Source organism: Panthera onca, chromosome D1 (genome assembly GCF_046562875.1).
Source record: "Panthera onca isolate mPanOnc1 chromosome D1, mPanOnc1 haplotype 2, whole genome shotgun sequence".
NCBI lineage: Eukaryota > Metazoa > Chordata > Mammalia > Carnivora > Felidae > Panthera > Panthera onca.
The window spans coordinates 35,428,226-35,448,802 of record NC_138348.1 but is presented as its reverse complement, the minus strand read 5'-3'; the positions used below and the strand labels follow the sequence as shown (position 1 = coordinate 35,448,802).

Below are 20,577 nucleotides of genomic sequence, written 5' to 3'. Positions count from 1 at the left end.
AAATATAATACAAATGCAGTTTCAATTAAATTCCCTATGGAAGTTTATTATGAAATTGACAAGATCATTCCAAAATTCACTGAGAATACACAAATACAGAAAATTAGCAATAAAACTATAAAAACAAAAGTGGGAAATCTAGAAAATAACAAAATGTAGCACACAGCTTTAATAATTAAACCATGGAATGGTGTTGCAACAAATTCATCAATACATCAGAATAGATCATAACCACTTTTAAAGAACAGCATTGGAGTGGAGAAGATCTATTTGTGCAAAAGCAATATGGAGGCCATAAATTTAGGAAAAGATTTATCTCCATGTATATTTAAAAGAAATTGGGGAGTTAGGAAATTTAAAAATCAATAACAGACTTACAAAAAATATTTTCCCCATAATAGACAGTTAAAAACCATACTGGGCAGAAATTTCTATAAGTCAATAGATTAAAAAACTGTTAAGGGTTGAGTCATACACCCCAAAATTCATATTTTGAAGTCCTAATCTACAGTACCTTTGATGTAACATCATTGGGAGATGGGTGTTTATAGAAGCTGTCAAGTTAAAATAAGGCACTAGAGTGGGCTCTAAACTAATCTGAGTGATGTCCTTATAAAAATGGAAAATTAGTCACAGAGTCACACATAGAAGACAATGTGAAGACACATAGGAAGAAGACGGCCATCTGTAAGCCAAAGAGAGAGTCTGGGACAGATCTTTCCCTCACAGTCCTCATAAGGAATCGACTCTACCAACAGCTTGATTTTTAATTTCTAGTCTCTAGAATTGTGAGACAAATTAAAATTTCTGTTGTTTGAGCTACCCTTTCTGTAGTACTTTGTGACAGCAGCCCCAGCAAGCTAATACAAAAACTAACCCAAAATATGAGTGGGTAAAAGGCATACATAGATCATTCATAAGGGCAGAAATGCAAGAACTAATGAAAGTTATGAAAATATAATTAATCTTTCCAATGAAGTGATCAAAATTTTGTCCTAGAGAAGGTACAATTTTTCACTCATGCCACTAACACATATTAAGTAAAGGAGGAAAACAATTTCCAGTTCAGGTGAATGTGTTGAGAAGAATACCAGAATACTATATTGATACTAGAAGTATAGATTAGGAAAGCAATTTACTAGTACCTATAAAAATTAACACGTCAACTTTGGAGTGAAATATTTCTATTTCTAAGAATATATGCCATAAGAATTTTCATTAAGATATATTTGTGGGTTTTTTTCCGGTGAAATATATTTGTACCCACATGTGTGGATTTCATTACTTTTTAAGAGAGAAAGAAAAATTGAAAACAACCTAAATGTCCTGTGGTAAAGTATGTTAAAATATAAGTGTGTGGATTTTAATATGTGTAGACATGGAAGGAGCTCTGAGATATACAAGCCAATTGCAGAGTACACTTCTAGGAGGATCATATAAATATTAAAAAAAATATGTATGTTATGGGAAAAATAACCTGCATTGGGAGATAAACATGCACTCATGTGTAAATGCAAGAAAGTGTGAGAAATCCAGTGCTTTCATTAAGGTTACTTTTCTCCTTTTATAAGAACTTTGAATGACTGAATCTGGAGTGGTGCTATTAATTAACACTTTTGACGATATTTCCCTGTGACTAATATATAATCACAAAATTGTGATATAAAATTTTGATATAATCACAAAAATTATATCCTTTTTGTGGCTTTCAGTTTACTGACCTGAACAAAAAAAGGATTTAAATTGGTTCTCCTTTCCACATGAATTCATCTGAAGGCCAAAATGGTGATAGAATTAAAAGATTATTGTAAATACTAAAAAAGGAAATGCTATTCCTAATATTACTTAATGGTAAATAAAAATGGCAACAATATTCAATACCAAAGACATATATGCAATAGTGAAGGAAGAAGTAATACATAAGTTCTACAATGGCACAGTGAATATTTAACTATGATAAATGCCTAGTCAAGTCACGGTATTCTTCCAGAGTACTGGCTAAGACATAGGACTCTGAAAGCTGACTGATCTACCACACCCTTAATAGAAATGTGTTCTGGAAAGTTACCATCCCTGTGACTCAATTCCTTCAACCCTACTGTGGGGTTCATGCTACTACTTATTTGACAGAGTTGTGCGAATTAAATGAGTCAATATGTATGATATCACATCTTATATGTAATACATTACCAATGCATGTTATCTAACACTGTGATTTATTCTGGTCACTTAAGGTAATTTTGGAGATGTGTTTATTGTCACAAACATTCAGGGGAAACAAATTGGGATATGAACTAAAGCTGAATAATTAGAAATAGTTGGAAATCTGCCTTGCCCATCATCATAGGACTTTGCTAGAGAGACGAGAGGAGACCTGGGATACTGTTCACCAGTGGAAATCTAAAGGCCGTGGGGAAATAGTGAGGTTCTTAGCAAGGGAGCATTCCAATTTCCTTCAAACAAGAATACAAAGACCACTAGAAAACAACAGTTAAAAAATGATTAAGGAAAAAAACAAAAACAAAAACAGGGGCACCTGGGTGGCTTAGTTGATTGAGCATCCAAGTCTTGATTTTGGCTCGGGTCACGATATTGAGTTTCATGAGACTGAGCCCCGCAAAGGGCTCCGAGCTGACAGCATGGAGCCTGCTTGGGATTCTCTCTCTGCCTCTCCGCCACTACGTGCACCGTATCTCATGAGAAAAAGAAATTTACATAACCCAGTAATTGTATTAGAAACCTATTGTAGATTGTAGACCCAGTTCCTTTATAGTTCTGCAGTAAGACTGAAAATTTTAAAAACTAGAAAATTGAGCCATTTTCTTACAAGTTTGGAATTGAACTTGTCAACCTAACTTTAACTAAAAAAACTGTTTTTCCTATGACCTCTCTCTCAGTAAGGGCTGTGTCCAACACTTGCCAAGGCAGAAACAGGCCAGTGCCCTGCCTCTCCTTCCTCATAACACACACAGACAAAAGACATTTTAAAAAATATTATATATTATTGATTCAATTTTGCTTGTTTTGCTGAAATCAGTGCAAGCTTCTGTCTCTGCTTCCTCTAATCTTTTTTTAATTGTTTTTCATGTTTTTTTTTTTTTTTTGAGAGAGAGAGAGAGAGTGAGTGAGTTTGTATGTGGGGGGGAGGGGGAGGGTCAGGAAAAAGAGAGGGAGAGAATCCCAAGCAGGCCTCATTCTGTCAGCACAGACTAGGGGCTCTATCCCCGGACCCCGTGATCATGACCTGAGCTGAAATCAAGAGTCGGACGCTTAACCCACTGAGCCACACAGGTGCCCCTCTGCTGCTTCTAATCTAATTTAAGCCACCACAAATTTTTCTCTGGATTGTTGCTGTGGACTTCCTTTCTCCAGGTTTTTCCCTCTTCCAGTTTACTCTCCAGTTTTTAGCCAGGAAAATCTTTACGAAACATAAATCCGACCATGTCACTCCCTGTGTAATTATTTATTTTCAAATTGTGAAAACTCCTGTTACTTAAGCATCTTGCATCTGTTTTTTTCATGCTTCCCACATCCTCATTTAGCAGGAAGTCCCAACCCCTGAGTTAGGACTCCAAACCTTCTGATACTTATGCACTTTTCAAAAATTCAGTGAGCACATTTTTATTAGTATTTACATGTGCTTTTCCCTTTTCTATAGCTAATTGCTATTTATCTTAACAAGTTCATTTTATATTTTGTATTACTTTTTCCAGGAAGTCTTTCCTGGATTAGCAACTCTCCTATGTGCTCCAATTGATTATTTTAACCTCTCTCTCTCAGTTACAGTTCTGGGCTGCTCTGGCAATTATCTTTTTCTTTGTCTACATTTTCCCCATACACACACACACACACACACACACACACACCATAGCATACATAAACATACCCTACCTGCTCATTTATGCCTTGAATAGGAACTTAGGATAGTAACTTGGTCCTTCTGAGTTCAATTCTTTTATATTTGCAAAATGAGAATTACACTACTGGCCTTCTTACAAAGACCATATGAAAAAAGTAAAAGAAAATATGTGTATATATATGATATGGAGTTAAGTAAGTCTTTCTTTCATGAAAATTAACAAGTCTGTTCAAATTTTACTCTGATTACAATATTTATTGACTGATTTCATAGATATTCTGTTTTTTCCCGTTCCTCTTTAATAGCAATAGACATTCTTAGACATGTTTGCAAAGGGGTGCCTTTTCAGTGGACTTCTTTCCCTACACAGCAGGGATAAAACAAGACCCCGACATTCTGCTCTGGCTCTGTCCCCAAGCGTGTCTCCCTAATGTCAGAATCTGTTTGTGTCTTTGGGATACGTTGGTTCAAATCATATCTCTTTGCTGTTTGGAAAAATATCTGTCTTCCAAGAGGTACCTGATAAGCTATGTTATATCTATCAAAGATATACAGTATTGTTCTGGAAACTCTCTGTAGCCTGGAGAGTCCTCAATGCAAAATGAAACCTTTGTTATACAGCTCTTTGGTTTTCAGTTTTCCCCTTTTAGATGAAAGAGGACAAATAAAACATCCTAGTAATTAGGGTTTCAATTAATCTTGATTTTGCTTTAAATGCGAGGGCTTGTGATTATTTTTAAAGTGGCCAAAGCCACATGGGAGCATTTGAGGGGCTCTCATGCGATTTTTTTCTGTGTTAGACAGGACTATGAAGATCTAGAAAAGCAGCTGAAAGAAGTCTTTAAGGAGCGAAGCAACATCCTCCATCAGCTGACAAAGACATCAAGAGAACTTGATGGAATTAAAGTCAACCTTCAGGTGAGATGAAAACTAAATTGCCTGGCTGCAAAGGACTTGGCCTGTCTCAGTGGATTAGCATTAAAAGACTCCTGCATTTTTTTTCTTTACCAGTTTTGAATATGTTTTCTGGGCTTGACCATGGGAGTTATTTATTATCATATGAGCTTTAAAAAGAAATGCCATTTGAAATGCAGTCTGGGAATCTGTGGTTTGCAAATTCAGAAAGGAGAAAATTGTGTGCTTGGCAAGGCCATCAGTTTCTCAAGCTTCTAAGATCAATTTGCCCCCTGTGTTTTTTATATTATGAAATGATGAAAACTAATTATGACCAAGAGTTGAATGAATATAGGGATGATCTCTAAAAGAGAATTTTGAATTCCACAAAGGACAGTTCTCAAGATTCTTTAATAAACCTCATTACTAAAATGGGTAAATGCCTTAGAAAGGTGAGAGTCAGCTATGAAAATGTATGAATACTCAGTGAAATCCCAATCAAAAACCAGAGACAAGATCTGTATCTAAAAAAAATTTTTTTTCTGAAATATCTTATAATATATTTTAATATTTGCTTGAATATTGAAATTATTGAGGACATAATGCATACTAAAAGCTTTGCTGTTTTATAGAATTTAATTTTCATAATATATCTCTGAGATGTGTACTATTAATGTGATTTTTCTTGTTACACATGAGGAATTATGCTTAGAGAAGATAAGTTATTTTTGAATGTCGCAAGGGAAGCCAGAGTTTCAGTACAGGAAATCTGGCTTCAGGGCTTGTCTGTTAGTTACTGCACTGAACCATGCTTCTGAACCATGTGGACTCGCTGTTATCCTTAGCTTTTTATTCCATGAAGTTGATAAGGATGATGATGGTGTCAGTCGCCACTCCAGTCCATTGAACATGGTCTCAAGGTCTTACATTAGGTATTCTTTGTATAATTTCTATTTAATTTTTACATGAACACTATGCTATGGCTGTTTTGTAAGTGGGAAAACGAGAGTTAGAGAAAGGTTAAGAAACCATGGAGGACACAGTGAGAATTAGGTGGCAGAGCAGGTGTATGAGCACAGCGCCCAAGCTCTTGTTCCTGAAGTTATGTTACAACTTGAGAACATAAAAAAAAAAAAAAAAAAAAAGCGCAAAACCCACCCACATTCCATTACAGAGATGAGTATCAGGGCGGTAACAGTGCTAAGATGGAAGAATACATAGAATGTTAGGAAAGCCCTGACTTGGATAAAAAGGAAACTAAGTCAATGTCTACAGGAAGCTGATACCAGAGTTACATCTTATCCTCAAGTAGAAATTCACCAGTTACATGGGGCTACAAAGAGTGTTCAGGAGGCCTGGCCCCTTCTCAGAGGCATGGAATACCTGCCACTTTGAGATTATCTCAAGCATATGGTTAGATGCCCATGTATGGTCAGGACACTCAGTGTGTCTACACCAGCAGCCTAAGTCAAGACACCCAAGTACAATCTGGAAAATTGCTTGACAACAATATATAATTTCATGGATTCATGGTTTTTAAAAGGGTAACAATCCTACCACTAAATGTCATTTTTTAAAAAGCCTTTTTCCATTTTCTGTAAGCCATTGTGCAAGATATTTTTCATTTTTTATCTTATTAAATCCTCTTAGCAACCTCTTCACAAAATTAAGGTAATATTTCACTCATAAAATGAAGAAGCAAGATTCAAATAGGCGAAGGAAGTGCCCAGTCATACATCTAATAAATGGTGATTCTAGGTTTTAAACTAATAGTGAATAACTACATAACCCATTCCACATTTTCCTCCCAGTGGAACTTCATGAAGAAAGGAGTTTTGAAAGTTGTTATAGTTTTCTCTGTAACCATAGCCCCTGGATGGAATGGTAACATAGGTCAACCAATAAGCGCTACATTGATTAATTCGTACATATATCAACCTTTAGAATCCTTAAAGGAACTAAGAATATTTTCCAAGAAGTGAACCTCACTTCCTCAGATGTTGCTGGATAAATAATAACCAGGGATGCCCTAGCTTTTCTCATTATATACACTTTGCTGTATCTACCCTTTTCATTTCTGCATCTCCTGTTTTTTTTTGTTTGTTTGTTTGCTTCTTTTGTTTTGATTTTAAATGTCTTGAAGACAGTCATCCGCTTCATCTTGGTTTCCGTCAGAATGCCCAGAATATAGCAGATGGTCAGCAAATGAATAGGCATATTTTATTGCACTGTTCATCAAGTGTTTTTCCACATCTGTTTCGCCCTTTGAGTTTTTTCCAATAAATGTCTAAAGTAGACTGTTCAAAAATCTCATCCCTGTTTTTCACCTTAAGGAAGTCAGAGGGCAGATTTTGTGACCCGCCACAGGTCATATGACCATGATGCACTTTGAGCTATGAATCCCATGACTGGCAATGCCCTCCATCCCTTCCTCATCCTACCCTCTTTGTATGTTATATAAAGCTATTCTTTCCAAATAAGCAAAACGCCTTTTATTGGCTGCTTCCTAATTATGACCTCTGTCAGTTATTTTAGGGAAGAAGTTTCTCTTATGCAGTTCAGCCCACCACATCCATATCAGAATGCTGATCCTGCTGTATGAAAATTATCTGATTTTAGCCTTAGACTCTACAATTTGTGAAGGCAGATGTCGTCCCTCTGCACAGGACTTTGCATAATTCATGAGAGATATTTGTTAAATAGGTATTAAGTAAACAAGTATTTGCCATTCCTAAGATTGTTAATTTTCTGCCTGCCACAGCTGCTTTTCCTACAAATAATATCACTGCCCCTTTCAACATCTAATATCAAGAAAGATAGGTTACCCTGTTAAATAGTTTATTGACTATAAATAAGAAAGTTCTTAGGGAAGGCTTAATGGGCCAGATTCTATAACGAGAATAGCTCAGTGGGCTTTTCTGTTTTAAGTCACAGTCTGTGGATGCTGGATTTGCCAGAGTAAATAAACACTAATGACTGAGGTGGTACATATTGTTTCTCTTAATACCCTATCTTTTCATACCAGTTACAATTTTACATGGCCCTTGTTTTCCTGTGCATGCTGCTGCATTACTCATTAAGAATAAATAGACAAGGGGCGCCTGGGTGGCTCAGTCGGTTGAGCGTCTGACTTCAGCTCAGGTCACGATCTCGCGGTCCGTGGGTTCGAGCCCCGCGTCGGGCTCTGGGCTGATGGCTCAGAGCCTGGAGCCTGCTTCCGATTCTGTGTCTCCCTCTCTCTCTGCCCCTCCCCTGTTCATGCTCTGTCTCTCTGTCCCAAAAAAAAAAAAAAAAAAAAAAAAAGAATAAATAGACAAGACCAAACAGGTGCATGTTTTTTGGCTGCTTTGATCTTGCATTATGTTATTACATAGCTTATTCAGAGACGTCTTTTATGTCCCTTTGTATTTGTAGAAACTATGCCAGAGCTGGTTTAATATGCCTGCAAAGAACACAATTAAACTTCAATGGAAGAGCAAAAGATGTGTTTTCTACTTGCTTGTAAAGAGACCTAACTATTAGGAGAGCATTCTCCCCTCCATCGAACCTCTAAAGGCTGAGAGACTCAGGATATTCGCTTTCACCACTGTGTAGCACCTATACTGTGCTTGGTGTCATGAATTCTCATGGCACCTTAGAGCCATGAGGACCATCGTGGCCTCATTTGCACATTCTTGTTCCAGGGCCATAAGAGCAGTCACACCTGTGCCATAGAGACAAAAGTAAGCCTCACTGTATCACTTGAATAAGATTTCCTTTTCCCACTTTTCTTATCAGTCTTTGAAAAACGATGAGAAAACTTCCAAAACTGATGTTCAGAAGCTTCTGGAAATAGGTCAGAGACAAAGGTAAGACTGTGCTTTCCTTTAATTTTCTCAATTCTTTCTTTTTCCCCATAGTGTGAAAAACTCCACATTCAGAAATTTCACAAAAATCACTTCATTCTAAATGCATTAATTCATTTATCTTCTTACTTGAATGTGTGAGGATCTTGTTCAAATGAAGATTTGTATGCAATAAATCTATGGTGGGGTTTGAAATTGTGCATTTTCAATAGGTTCTCTGGTGACGTATGCTATGCTGCTTGTCTGCAGATCACAGAGTGTTCATGGATCTGTGGTATTTTCCTCTATTATCCTAGTAAGACAGACCCTGATAAATCTGCCCATCAATAGACACGTCCAATAACATGTTTAATGGCATCAAAACTTGATCATAGTGTTAATGGTGGGGTGGTAAGGAGTGGGGTAATCTTATTAACAGCGTAAGTAGAATTAGTCTAATCTTATTAGTGTTGGATTGTGGTTTTTTTTTTTTTGAAAGAAGTGTGTTGTGAGTAGATTTCTATGCAGTATAATATGATTTGAAATTGCCTCTCAAAGGAAAAAAAATATTTTAAGGTAGAAACAAGCTAGCATTTGTATACATTTACTAGAGGCTCTCTTAGATGCTTTATATATATTCTCCTATTTCACCCTCATAATTACCTTATAAAGTAGATATGATTTCCCTATTTAATGGATATGAAATCATTGCTCCAAGGCTTAAATGAGTTGATGAGAGATGTATTAAGTGGAATTTGCTCTGTTGTGTCTTACCCCGTGGAGACACCCTTTCACATTAGTTCATTGATCACAAAACACAAAACTCCAAAAAAGCTTATACACACTATGAAGTCCCTTCTTATTGTCTTGTATCTTCTCCACTGTCCTTGCCTTCTGACCCAGAAACCTCTCATTGACATATATTCAGATCGAGCTGATGACACATTAAAAATTTCAGATCTACTGTCCTATGTTGACTCTTTTTATTATTTTAATGAAATTATTATTTCTTAACATGAAATTGTCTTCAAAGTCAAGTATTAAAGAGCTTGTATAAGATAATTTGATAGCATATTTCCAAAAATAGATCATTTTAAGTGATTGTACTGGTTTGAAATAAACTACCTCTAAAAACATGGTTACATTTATTAAGAATTTCAGATCATCATCTATACACTTGGTATGGTATACAAACTACCAGATGATGGGCCAAGTCTTTCAATTAAATGGCAAAACAAACCTGATATTTTGGTATTATGATTTCAATGTTTTACTCAAAATTAGAAAGCTTGTTTAAAATGTGCAACTTGTATAATGTACACAAAGTCAGAATGGAAAATTTGGTAAATTCTAACGGTAGGTAATTTCTCAAACAGATATGACATTTGATATATTAGTTTTTGTGATTACTTGCAAAGAGAGATATAAAAATCATGGTTACCTGAAGGTGAAGGAGACTGTGTATCTCATTTGAAAAGAAGAGATACTAATAAACAGTAAAAGAGAAAAAAATATCTTAGAATATAAAAATGTTAACTAATTTCAAATTTGGAAGTTTTATCTGACTCTGAAACAGTGCAATGCATTGTAGATGACACTTCGCTATACATCCAGCTCTCAGTAACCTTTCATCCTCTGGGATGCTTGCCACCTGACACTTACGTGCACCAGTGTTCCCTAGAAGTCATTAGGACTTCATCATCACTCACAGTTACAAAAACGAATCAATTAGAATTTCCCTCTTGGAACTGTAACTAAGAGGCATCTAATCAGTCTCTCTGTGTAGCTGAAACCAGACTGTGAGTAAGTAAACTCAGAGGCTGTAATCGTGCAGAGAGAGCAGAGAGCACCTTGCTGTTGAGACAGAGAAAGGAATGCGTGTGCACGCATGTGCATATTTTTGTGTGCACGTGCATGTGTATGAGAGAGAGCGAGCACACAAAAGTTGTGTTGGCTCTTGAGTGTTACATTTTGACAGCCTAGATGATACCCACAGAAGAGCTCCAGATCTAAACCATACCATATAAGGAGAGAGTGTGTACTTACAATGTGGAGACTTGGGGGGTTGGAGGTGTCTGAAAACTGCCTTAGAAAAAGTAATAATACATTTTATTCTCTATGGTGGTTGGTGGGTGGAGATTCTAAGAAGGCAGTTTTGGACTCTGTTCCAAAGCATTGTAGAGAATCGTGTTCTCTGAAAACAAAAATGATACATGGGGCAGCAGCAAGTTCTCCATCTGAGATGTTTTTACAATACAAGTTGTAAAAAAAATGCCTTCCTGTAGTGTGATTTTGGTGTGTTTTCATATTTATAATTTGACATTGGAGGTGTATGAAACAGCTGGTCCAGATAGGACCCTAGAGTAGCAGCGATAGTTGGGTAAAACCCTGGAGTAGCAGTGATAGTTGGTGGAGGAGGCCTGCCCATGAGCAAGTCAGGAGTCCTCTCTCATAGGAGTGTAACTTTCCAAGGCTGTGAGGCAGAGACTTGGGGCTCGCTAAAGCACAGGAGCGGTGGGAATGTGCAGAGATAAGTCTGGAAGGTGAAAGAGGAGATGGAGATATTCAGAAGGTTCAAAAGATCAACTTTACCGTTCTGTCTGATAGCTTTCTTTGATGTGAGAAAATGTGTAGAGTCCTCTACCTTCTCCAATGTTTGTTAACAGCAGAAAGTGCTTTAACCTTTTAATTTTGTTTTACTCCCTACATTACCTATAGATGTCAGTATGTGGGAATTTTTGAATATACATAGATACTCATTTTTATTTTATAAAATACATTATATAATTTTAAAATGTATGTATCATTTAAAATTCAATGATAGTTTTAATTTTTAAATATTTAAAAATGATAAAAAGTTAAAAAGTGATAACAAATATTTATTTTTTAAATATTTAAATATTTAAAAATTGATTAAAAATGATAAAAAATTTAAAAACTTTTTAAATTTAAAAATGATAAAATATAATTAATCATTGTAAAATTTTAGTATATTTTTTTTAACAGTTGGAAATATAATAGTTTGTATTTTCATTCAGTGCTTATTAATGATCTGAGTGTTAGGGATAGCATGTAGACCCTTTCTGCCCTCGTTCTTCCCTAGATCCCTCTCTCCCTCCCTCCCTCCCTTTGTTCTTTCCCTCCTCTTTTTCTGTCTCCACAGAGGTAGTGTAATGACTCCAGAGTTTGAACACATGGGTTCTAGAACACAATTTCACTACCTTTCTCCGTATCAGTTTTCTGCCTGTAGTATTATGTCATAGTTTGATGTGAACCTTCTAAGAGTGAGTGCCTGATGCATTGGAAGCCCACAATATGTATAGATATTTCTATTCTATTATATCATGCCACAAATGGTCTTTGTGGAAGATAATAGAAACAATAACAGAAGCCCCAATTTTAAATGTTCATATATGAAACAATCCTGATCAATGCTACCTGTTTGAGGAAGGAATGGGAGCTGAGACTTAAATCCACTCTAAGCACCAGCATGTTACAAGCTTCCCCCAGGTGAACAGTAATTGTCTAAGAACCAACGTGACCATAACTATTTTACAACATGTTTCAGTTATATTGTACTTTGACAAACAAAGTCCAGATTGATTTTAAAAATCCTATGGACCTTCATTGATATTCCTGAAATTGAGACTGGGACCTAAGAGTTTCTAGAGTAAGAAATCTAGGAGTGTCATTAAATCCCATTGGATGAAAGAACAGTCCACAGGTGTGCAGGATGCGATGGTCAAAGAATGAGCTTAGGGACCCAAAGTACTGCTGGAGGTTATGACAGAGATCTCATATTTATTAAATCATTATTTTCTAGGCTTTGTGCTGAGCATTTTGCCTACATTGTGTCATCTAAACGTCACTACAAACCCATGAGGTAGCTCTATTAGTGTTCCCACTTTATAGATGAAGAAAATGGGTTTAAGACGGTACAGTCTTATCTCTAGTCTCTGTAGTGTACCTACACGCAAAGGTTGCAGGGGTGGGTAGTCTTTTGCCACGAGAATGGGAATTTTAAATTAGTTTGAGTCCTGCTGGTAAGGCTGGGAAAGGTTTCTGTTTGGCTGTTGCTATTGCTTTGAAGGAGTTTATTCCTGTAGCCAGAATAAAACACACGCACACACACACACACACTAACCTTTATCTGCTATCAGAATTTTTTGAAGTGGTAGCTTAGGTAATAAAATGAAGGCACAGAAAGATAGTATGATTTGCCATATGAGTAAATCTTAAACCCTTGAGAGGAATGCATAATTATGGAAATGTTTATATTTTTAACAAGTGAGGCAACATCCATGCATAGTAGTGAGCTTGAGACAAATGTGTAATACATGCAAGACATGTATTTCTTTTATTATCCCCAATAAATGAGGCAAGTCCGAAATAAGTCTCTTTTCTCTTTGTTTTTATAAAAAGTCCCAGGCCTTATAAAGCATGTCAAAGTACACTGTCTTAGAATTAATCAATTAGAAGCATCCACAGGGAGTTGTAATTTTATCCTATCTGCAAGTCTGTGGCAACTTTTTTTTTTCTAACCAGCATGTTCATACCCTGGCATGCTGTCACTAAAATTAGCTTTTCAACTCTAATTATTATATTGATTTGATTTAACACATTATGCAGCTCACAGATAATTCACTCAGTGGGATTTTTATCAGACACAATAGCAAGGCGATTTTCTTTAAATACAGCTTGCTTTTAGTACTTGTATGGGAGAAAAAACTTTATTACTAGAATCCTTAGATACATCCTGTATGCTTAATTATGTCTCTATATACAGTTCTAGTTATCAGTTTCCTAAATGTATGTAGACACCAAAACCTCCTTTCATAATGTACATAGGAAATAATAGAATTGTGTTTCTCTTTTGCTCTCTATTTTCTGCTAGAGAACAAATGAAGTCTCTCCAGGAGGTCCTGCAAAATCAACTTAAAGAGACATCTGAGAAAGCAGAAAAACAACAAGCTACTGTAAGTATGTTTCTTTGTGTCCTTTGCTTTGGTGCTAGGAGATTTTTTTTTTTCTTCCCCAAATCACCATGGAACAAACACTCTTGTAAAAAATAACAATACAATAAGGAAAATTCAGTCACCAAAATCATAAAAATACTTGGTCAGCATTCATTTCAAGGAAAGAGTTTTGTTGTATTTGATTGTTAGGGGTCTTCTAAATCCCAACCCTCATTTATGAATGAAAACAGAGGTCAAGACTAGGACAAAAGTGCTGGTGTCAGCCCCATACCAATGGCTCCTGACTTGTGGCCTACAACTGACCTTGAGCTGAGTTAAGCTATACAGATCCCCACCTCTCATCCACTTAGCAGGAATCTCTCAGGGGCGGAGCCATATTCTTCCTGTTGAATCAACTCCACAGGTGATTCTGACACGCCCCTAGGCTTGAGAATCAAACTTCTCTCCAGATATTCTCACTGGTTTCTACTGTATTCTGCAAAACCACCTTATGTACCATTTATGGTTAATGAACCTTTTATCTTGCTTCTAGGACCTGAGTCTATTTTAAAATATAGTATATTAATGGAAAGTTTAAGGTGCAGTGAGGCCAACAGATCAGGAAATGACTACCACTGAGAGGATAGTTTATTTCTCACAATTCCCAAGACGGATGACGTGCCATGGGACTGGTGACCACCCATGGAAGTACTTGGGTAGGTCATGAGGCAGAGGGAACTGTGGGCAAGAGTCTTTATTGTGGGTTCTGTGGGAAGGAATGGGTGAGAAGGTCACTAAGCAGCACTAGGAGGAGTCAGTGTGAATGACTTCAGCAGGCTCTGGGATGTAAGGAATTCTTACCTGTACATGCCCCTGGGGTGATCAGGGCAGGTGTATAGTGAGTGGGCTGGCCTGTGAGAGCACGCCAATACAAAGGGGTGGCTCTGGCTATGGGCTCTGTGTTGGTTACTTTGTTTTTGAAAAGCATGTCACCAGGAGGAATTGTTCTGTGCTGGCAATTGAATAACTAACTAATATGCTTTAACCCAAAGTCAGGAAAGAGATGACCACAATCTTTTTTTTTTTTTTTTAATTTTTTTTTTAATGTTTATTTATTTTTGAGACAGAGAGAGACAGAGCATGAACGGGGGAGGGGCAGAGAGAGAGGGAGACACAGAATCGGAAGCAGGCTCCAGGCTCCGAGCCATCAGCCCAGAGCCCGACGCGGGGCTCGAACTCACGGACCGTGAGATCGTGACCTGAGCTGAAGTCGGACGCTTAACCGACTGAGCCACCCAGGTGCCCCAAGAGATGACCACAATCTTGACAAATATGGCATTGAGATACACGTATTAAAGCAACGATTATTTTATTAATGTGCATCTGATGGGATCTAGAAGACAGATTTCATAGTACCTCTTCCAAATTGTGGTCATCTCAGAAAGAATGCTTTGTGCTTATTCTCCCTCTTTGAAAATTCTAAGTTGACTAAGAATTAAACTAGTTTGTATTTTTAAGCTTTTTTGGGGGTGTGTGAATAATATTTATTTTCTCTGTTAGACTGTTGGTGTAATTGAAGGCTGGATGAAAAGGAGAGATAAAGATAATTGTTCACTCTCAAATACAGGGGAAGAACTGGATTTGCTTCTGCAAACATTGTGCTATTTTAGATTTAAGAGCTGATAATCTTATGTGCTACCCTTGATTAGATATCTAGTAACTATGCCTTTTTCCATAAAAATAGCAGGTTGTATGTTTTATGCAAAAGATGTTTCACATATACCATTTGATAAGTCCATAATAAAATCTCATGAAACTTAAAGAATAAGCTTAAATCACAAAAATATGAAAGAAGATAAATTTATGAAAAATTAAACTGAAGAAACAGTAGAGCTGTCATGATCTAATGCTATTTGAAAGTACTTTTTAAGAATATTTTTTATTATCCCTGAGCAAATAATGGAATAGCTTATCTTTCAAACTATGTTCCTCCTAAAAGTCCTAATAGACAGCAAGGAAGAATGAGCTCTCATTCTCTATAACCAGAGTAATTAAATATATTAATACTCATTGGATGCATTTCACTACTCTTGTTAATTTTTATGGATTAACTTGCCCTAAGTGAGACATAATTAGTTTAAAGGCAAAAATTAGCTTCTAGCTTTGACTCTCATTAAGAATAAAGAATTGCTATGTTCTTATATTCCTTGTTCAAAGTAAATAAATGATATTTTCTGTTTCTGAGAATTAAATTCATAACTATCTCTTGAGAATGCTTATTTTTTCCAGGGATGTTAAAACCTGCTGGGATTCTAGATCAATGGGTTCAAAATGCTAATACTTTTTGAATATTCTGAATATATTTTAGCTCTTGAATATTGAACACTGACTCCTCAAGATTCTCTGTCCTTGTTTCACATTTAAATAATTATATTCTTTATTAATAAAACTAACTTTAATTAAGAGTATAATGAAAACTGGGGCACTGGGCTGGCTCAGTCGGTAGAGCATAAGACTCTTGATCTCAGGGTCTGGAGTTTGAGCCCCACAGTGGGCATAGAGTTTACTTAAAACAAAACAAAACAAAGCAAAGCAAAACAAAACAAAACAAAACCTGGTCTAGCTACTTCTTAAGGTTGTTTTGAAGTAATGTGTGAGAAAACGCCATGTCATGTGTTTGTATGTAAAAATAAGATAATTATTTTTTTAAGTTGTTAATTATAGAAAACATATTGAATAATATCAAAATGTGAGGATTTGGGAAAAATTGAGGTCCATGAAGGAATAGGTTATTAATATAAACAAGACGGCTTAATTTTTAGATTTTTATTTTATCTTATTTTTAGTAGGCTTCATGCCCAACGTGGGCCTTGAACTCAGGACCCCAAGATCAGGAGTCTGTGCTCTACTGACTGAGCCAGTGAGGTGCCCAATATAAGTAAGAGTGCTTTTTGTAGTTCATGACTTAAAGACAAATCTGTAATATATCAGATTTTTCTAGTGCTTATAAAGTGTTTAGGCTCTAAAGTAAGCTCTAACAGTTGGCTTTTTTTTTGTAATGGGAGTGCTCACTTAAGCTTTGATTGCAGAGGCATCCACTTCAAAGATGGCTATCTGAAATAAACACAGAGGTGCCAGCCACATCACTAGATAAAGAGCAAGGCCAGGCCCTCCCCCTCCCAGACGTAAAGCTCCTAAAAACCCCCAGCTTCCTTTGTTTTGAAGATCTTGGTTGATTTCAGTAATTGACCTTTGGGGCTGCTTGTTTGTTCTCTTCCATTGTTTTAAATTTCCATTCTTATGTTTTAAATTCACCTACCCTCCACCCCAATAAAAAAGCATAACCTCAGGCCTGTGCTCTCCCTGGCTCTTTCTACCTAAGGCTTCACTGTGTGGCCCAGGTGTAACTTGTAATTTCCAAAACTTGTAAGCAATACCTTTATTTTTTTTTTGTTTTTAAAATTTTCAGTTTCCTGTCTTGCAGTCATACTAAGAACCACAAAGGCCGGTCCAGCCACAAGATTGGTTACCAATAGGCTGAGACAGTATGAAGCAGTAAAAATTGGTGCAAAAGCTGTTTATTGGGGCATACACTATTGCTCTGCATACATATCTTTCGTTTTTTAATTTTTTTTTAACGTTTATTTATTTTTGAGAGCCAGAGAGAGACAGCGTGAGCAGGGGAGATGCAGAGAATCTGAGGAATTCAGATTCTGAATCTGAGGCAGGCTCCAGGCTCTGAGCTGTCAGCACAGAGCCAGAGATGAGGCTTTGATCTCATTGACCACAGGATCATGATCTGAGCTGAAGTCAGACACTTAACCAACTGAGCCCCCCAGGCGCCCCTGCATTCATATCTAATTTTGAATGGCATTAAGTCCTCCATTGATTCCTTTGCTTTACCCACCAAGTCAAATTACCTTCTTAAAGGGACAAAGAGTGTGACTTATGTATTCAAGTTGCTGTCAGTATCTTCATAGTTCAAATTTGCTCTGAAAATTATTACGACCAAGATAACGATCATGGTAGTTCTCAAGCTTCTGCTTGTTTTATATGCAGTTTGACCATTAAAAATTGGTTTAGATTTCTATTACCATTTGAAGGAATGGTACAAGAACCCCTACACAAGCCAGAAGAGAGTGTTAACATCTGTTGTAAGGGTTTACACAACAGACAAAAGCAAAATGTACAAAAACATGAACAAGACAAATACACATCAACTTCAGGGTAGTGGTTACTTCTGGAGAGAGGGAAGGAAGAAAAATTAGGTAGGACTTTAATAGTAGGTGTAATATTTTTTTTACATGATTTGAAGGAAGTTTAACTAAATATTTACATTTGTTTATTCTTAAGGTTGGGCCCATAGACATTTTACATACGACTTCTTGATCTTTTGTTTATGTCTGAAACGTGTCAGAACTGTTTTTTTTCTTTTTTAAATCTGTATATATAGTGAAAATCCATTTTACTCCTAAACTTGATTTCTACTGATTCAGTCTATCTCTGTAGATAATGCACATTACCAGTCTCTTTTGTATTATTCCAGGGATCCTCTAAGACTGTGTTGTCCCACTATGTACATAAGACTGCTGAGCATTATAAAATGGCTGGTCCAAATTGAGATATGCTGTTAGTGTAAACCATACAGTGCATTTTAAAGATGTACTGCAAACTCTAATGTCAATTATATCATTAATCCATGACATGTCAAAATGATATCTTGAATATATTGAATTAAATAAAATATAGTAGTGAAATTAATTTTATCTGTTTCCTGTTGCTTTTTTAAATAATGTGACTATGAGGAAATAAAAAATTGGAGAAATTAAATATTTCATCCACTATCATAAAGTTACTTTTTATCATAGTGAATGCTCAATGGCTATAAAGTCTCAAATTTTAAAACTATGCTATACTGACATTGTTTTCAAAATACTCAGGCAGATATGCTCAGGGAGAAAAGGTGCTATGTTTATGCAAACATGGCTTGGACAACTGACCTAAGATCACATATGCCAACAATATCATATTCGCAAGGAAACATCATGGTTTCTTTGATGTAGTATTATAACATTCCGTGTTTTTGAGATCAGAAATATCACCATGCAATTGCTTTCTAACCTGCCACTGATGAAAATTACCTGGAGAGTGTTTTATGAGTAGAGATTTCTAGGTGCAACCCTAGAATCTGGCTTTTTGTTATTTGTTTTGTTTTGTTTTTTTAAAGGACCACATTTTTTTTTATTCAGGTTTAAATAGTTAGAGAATCACAGTTATAATATACACAGTTTCTTAATTAAAAATAATGAATCTTTTACTACATGAGAAAAGGCTTTTTTATGATCAATGGATATATGTATGAATTGGGCAATGAAAGTTTGGTTAATGAAAATTTTAATCCTTTGTTCTTTTTCAGTATTTCTTTATAAAGAAATAATCATTGTATTATGCTTCAAAAATCATGAAAATAAATTGACAAATCCACAGAAATGAGTTTGAAATGTTCTTACATAATATTTTATTCATTTTCAGATTAATTTTTTAAAGACTGAAATGGAAAGAAAGAGCAAAATGATCCGAGATCTCCAGAATGAGGTAAGATATATTTCAGGCAAATTCTATAAATCAAAAAAAAAAAAAAAAAAAAAAAAAAAAGACAAACCCACATATAGTTTCACCACAAGTTTTGGAGTATTGATCACATGCAAATTTGACCTTATAGTAATGCCCCCTATTTCGAATCCGAGAGACCACCAAGGAGCCGATACCGATGCAAACGCACTAGGGTTTATTTGCAAACTTGAGCTTGGGCCCAAGTATACCAGACACAGCGGAGCAGGGACTTGGATCCCTAGGTTAAGAGGCGTAGCAGTTTTATAGGGGCCAATGGCCAATGAGATTGTAACACACACAGAAAGTTGCATAGTCATGTCAGTCCACACGCAGGTGGCCAATTGAATTACAATTTACCCTATAGTAACTGTTTGAATTAGCCTATCACTCTGGTCAGAATTGGCGCGCAAGTTTGGCAGGCAAAAGGCAGGGTTTAAGAACTGGCACGCAAGTTTGGCGGGCAAAAGGCGGGGTTTACATTCTTTGGTGGTTAGGGGTTCCGCATTCCTATATGAGCCTGTTTCCAGTAAGGGTGTGCTCAGCGGCTTGTCTAGGGTGGGGGAGTGTCTTAAGCAATAAGTAGGTCATGTGGGGGTTATACATGAGATGGTGGGTGTAGCACAAAATGGAATTAGTCTTGCTCTGCTTGTCCAGGGGTAGGGGATTTTTGTTAAATTCCTTGGGTCCCACACTTATGTGTGAATGGAAAGGAATTGTAAGGTTAAGAATTTCAAAAAGTAGATAATCCCTACTTCTATCTGTATTTGATAATGTTATTAGTTCATGCCTCCCTATTTCATTTTCCTTCTAATTATATTTTGCTTGGACTACTATTACAAATTAATTTTCATTTCATAAATTTATCTATCCACCAAATGACATCAGAGGGGGTGAAGAAGAAGACTAGCTAGAAATTGACTTCCTGCAAGGAAGAGTTAATCTAGAATGAAAAATTTATTTAGGATAATCTTCAAGTAACATAAAGTTTAACAGAAATAGGCTGGAACAGCTTTCGCTATAGCCTTCAAAGTATAAGGACCCTATAAAATACTGTATTTTTTTTTTCGTCTGATTCTCTGTCTTGTTATACAATCACTTTATTTTCTACAGTTCCTCCATCACATTTCTATTTCTACCTTTTCATTTCCATTTTCTTGAATACAGTTAGTTAATTAGGACTCTTAAACCATGACTAATTAATAATACATTTTCCTTGATCAGTCTCACTAATTATGGTTTAGTTTGAATCCCAAAATAATCACTCTAGATTTTCCTAATCTCTATCTTTTTTAATTCCCTTGTTCATTCATTCATCTATTCCTTCCTTTATTTTTTGAGACATTTGAACAATAGATGAGATACATTATTCACATTATTCCTAAATGGTTTCCATCTTGATATCAAGTTTAAAAAATAGACTTTACAGATGTTT

At 36.1% G+C, this 20,577-nt stretch overlaps 1 protein-coding gene across 4 annotated transcripts in view; it reads left to right on the top strand.

Moving 5' to 3' along the window:
* LUZP2 (leucine zipper protein 2) overlaps nt 1–20,577 on the top strand; it is a 488,810-nt gene that overhangs the window by 224,759 nt on the left and 243,474 nt on the right. For 3 of the 4 annotated variants that reach the window (XM_060606229.3, XM_060606227.2, XM_078433326.1), the window contains exons 2-5: nt 4,660–4,777; nt 8,531–8,601; nt 13,472–13,553; nt 19,065–19,127. In XM_060606229.3, coding sequence (XP_060462212.1) covers nt 4,660–4,777; nt 8,531–8,601; nt 13,472–13,553; nt 19,065–19,127 — 334 coding nt within the window. The remainder of the gene's footprint in view (nt 1–4,659; nt 4,778–8,530; nt 8,602–13,471; nt 13,554–19,064; nt 19,128–20,577) is intronic. The other variant, XM_060606228.2, reaches the window with a different exon arrangement.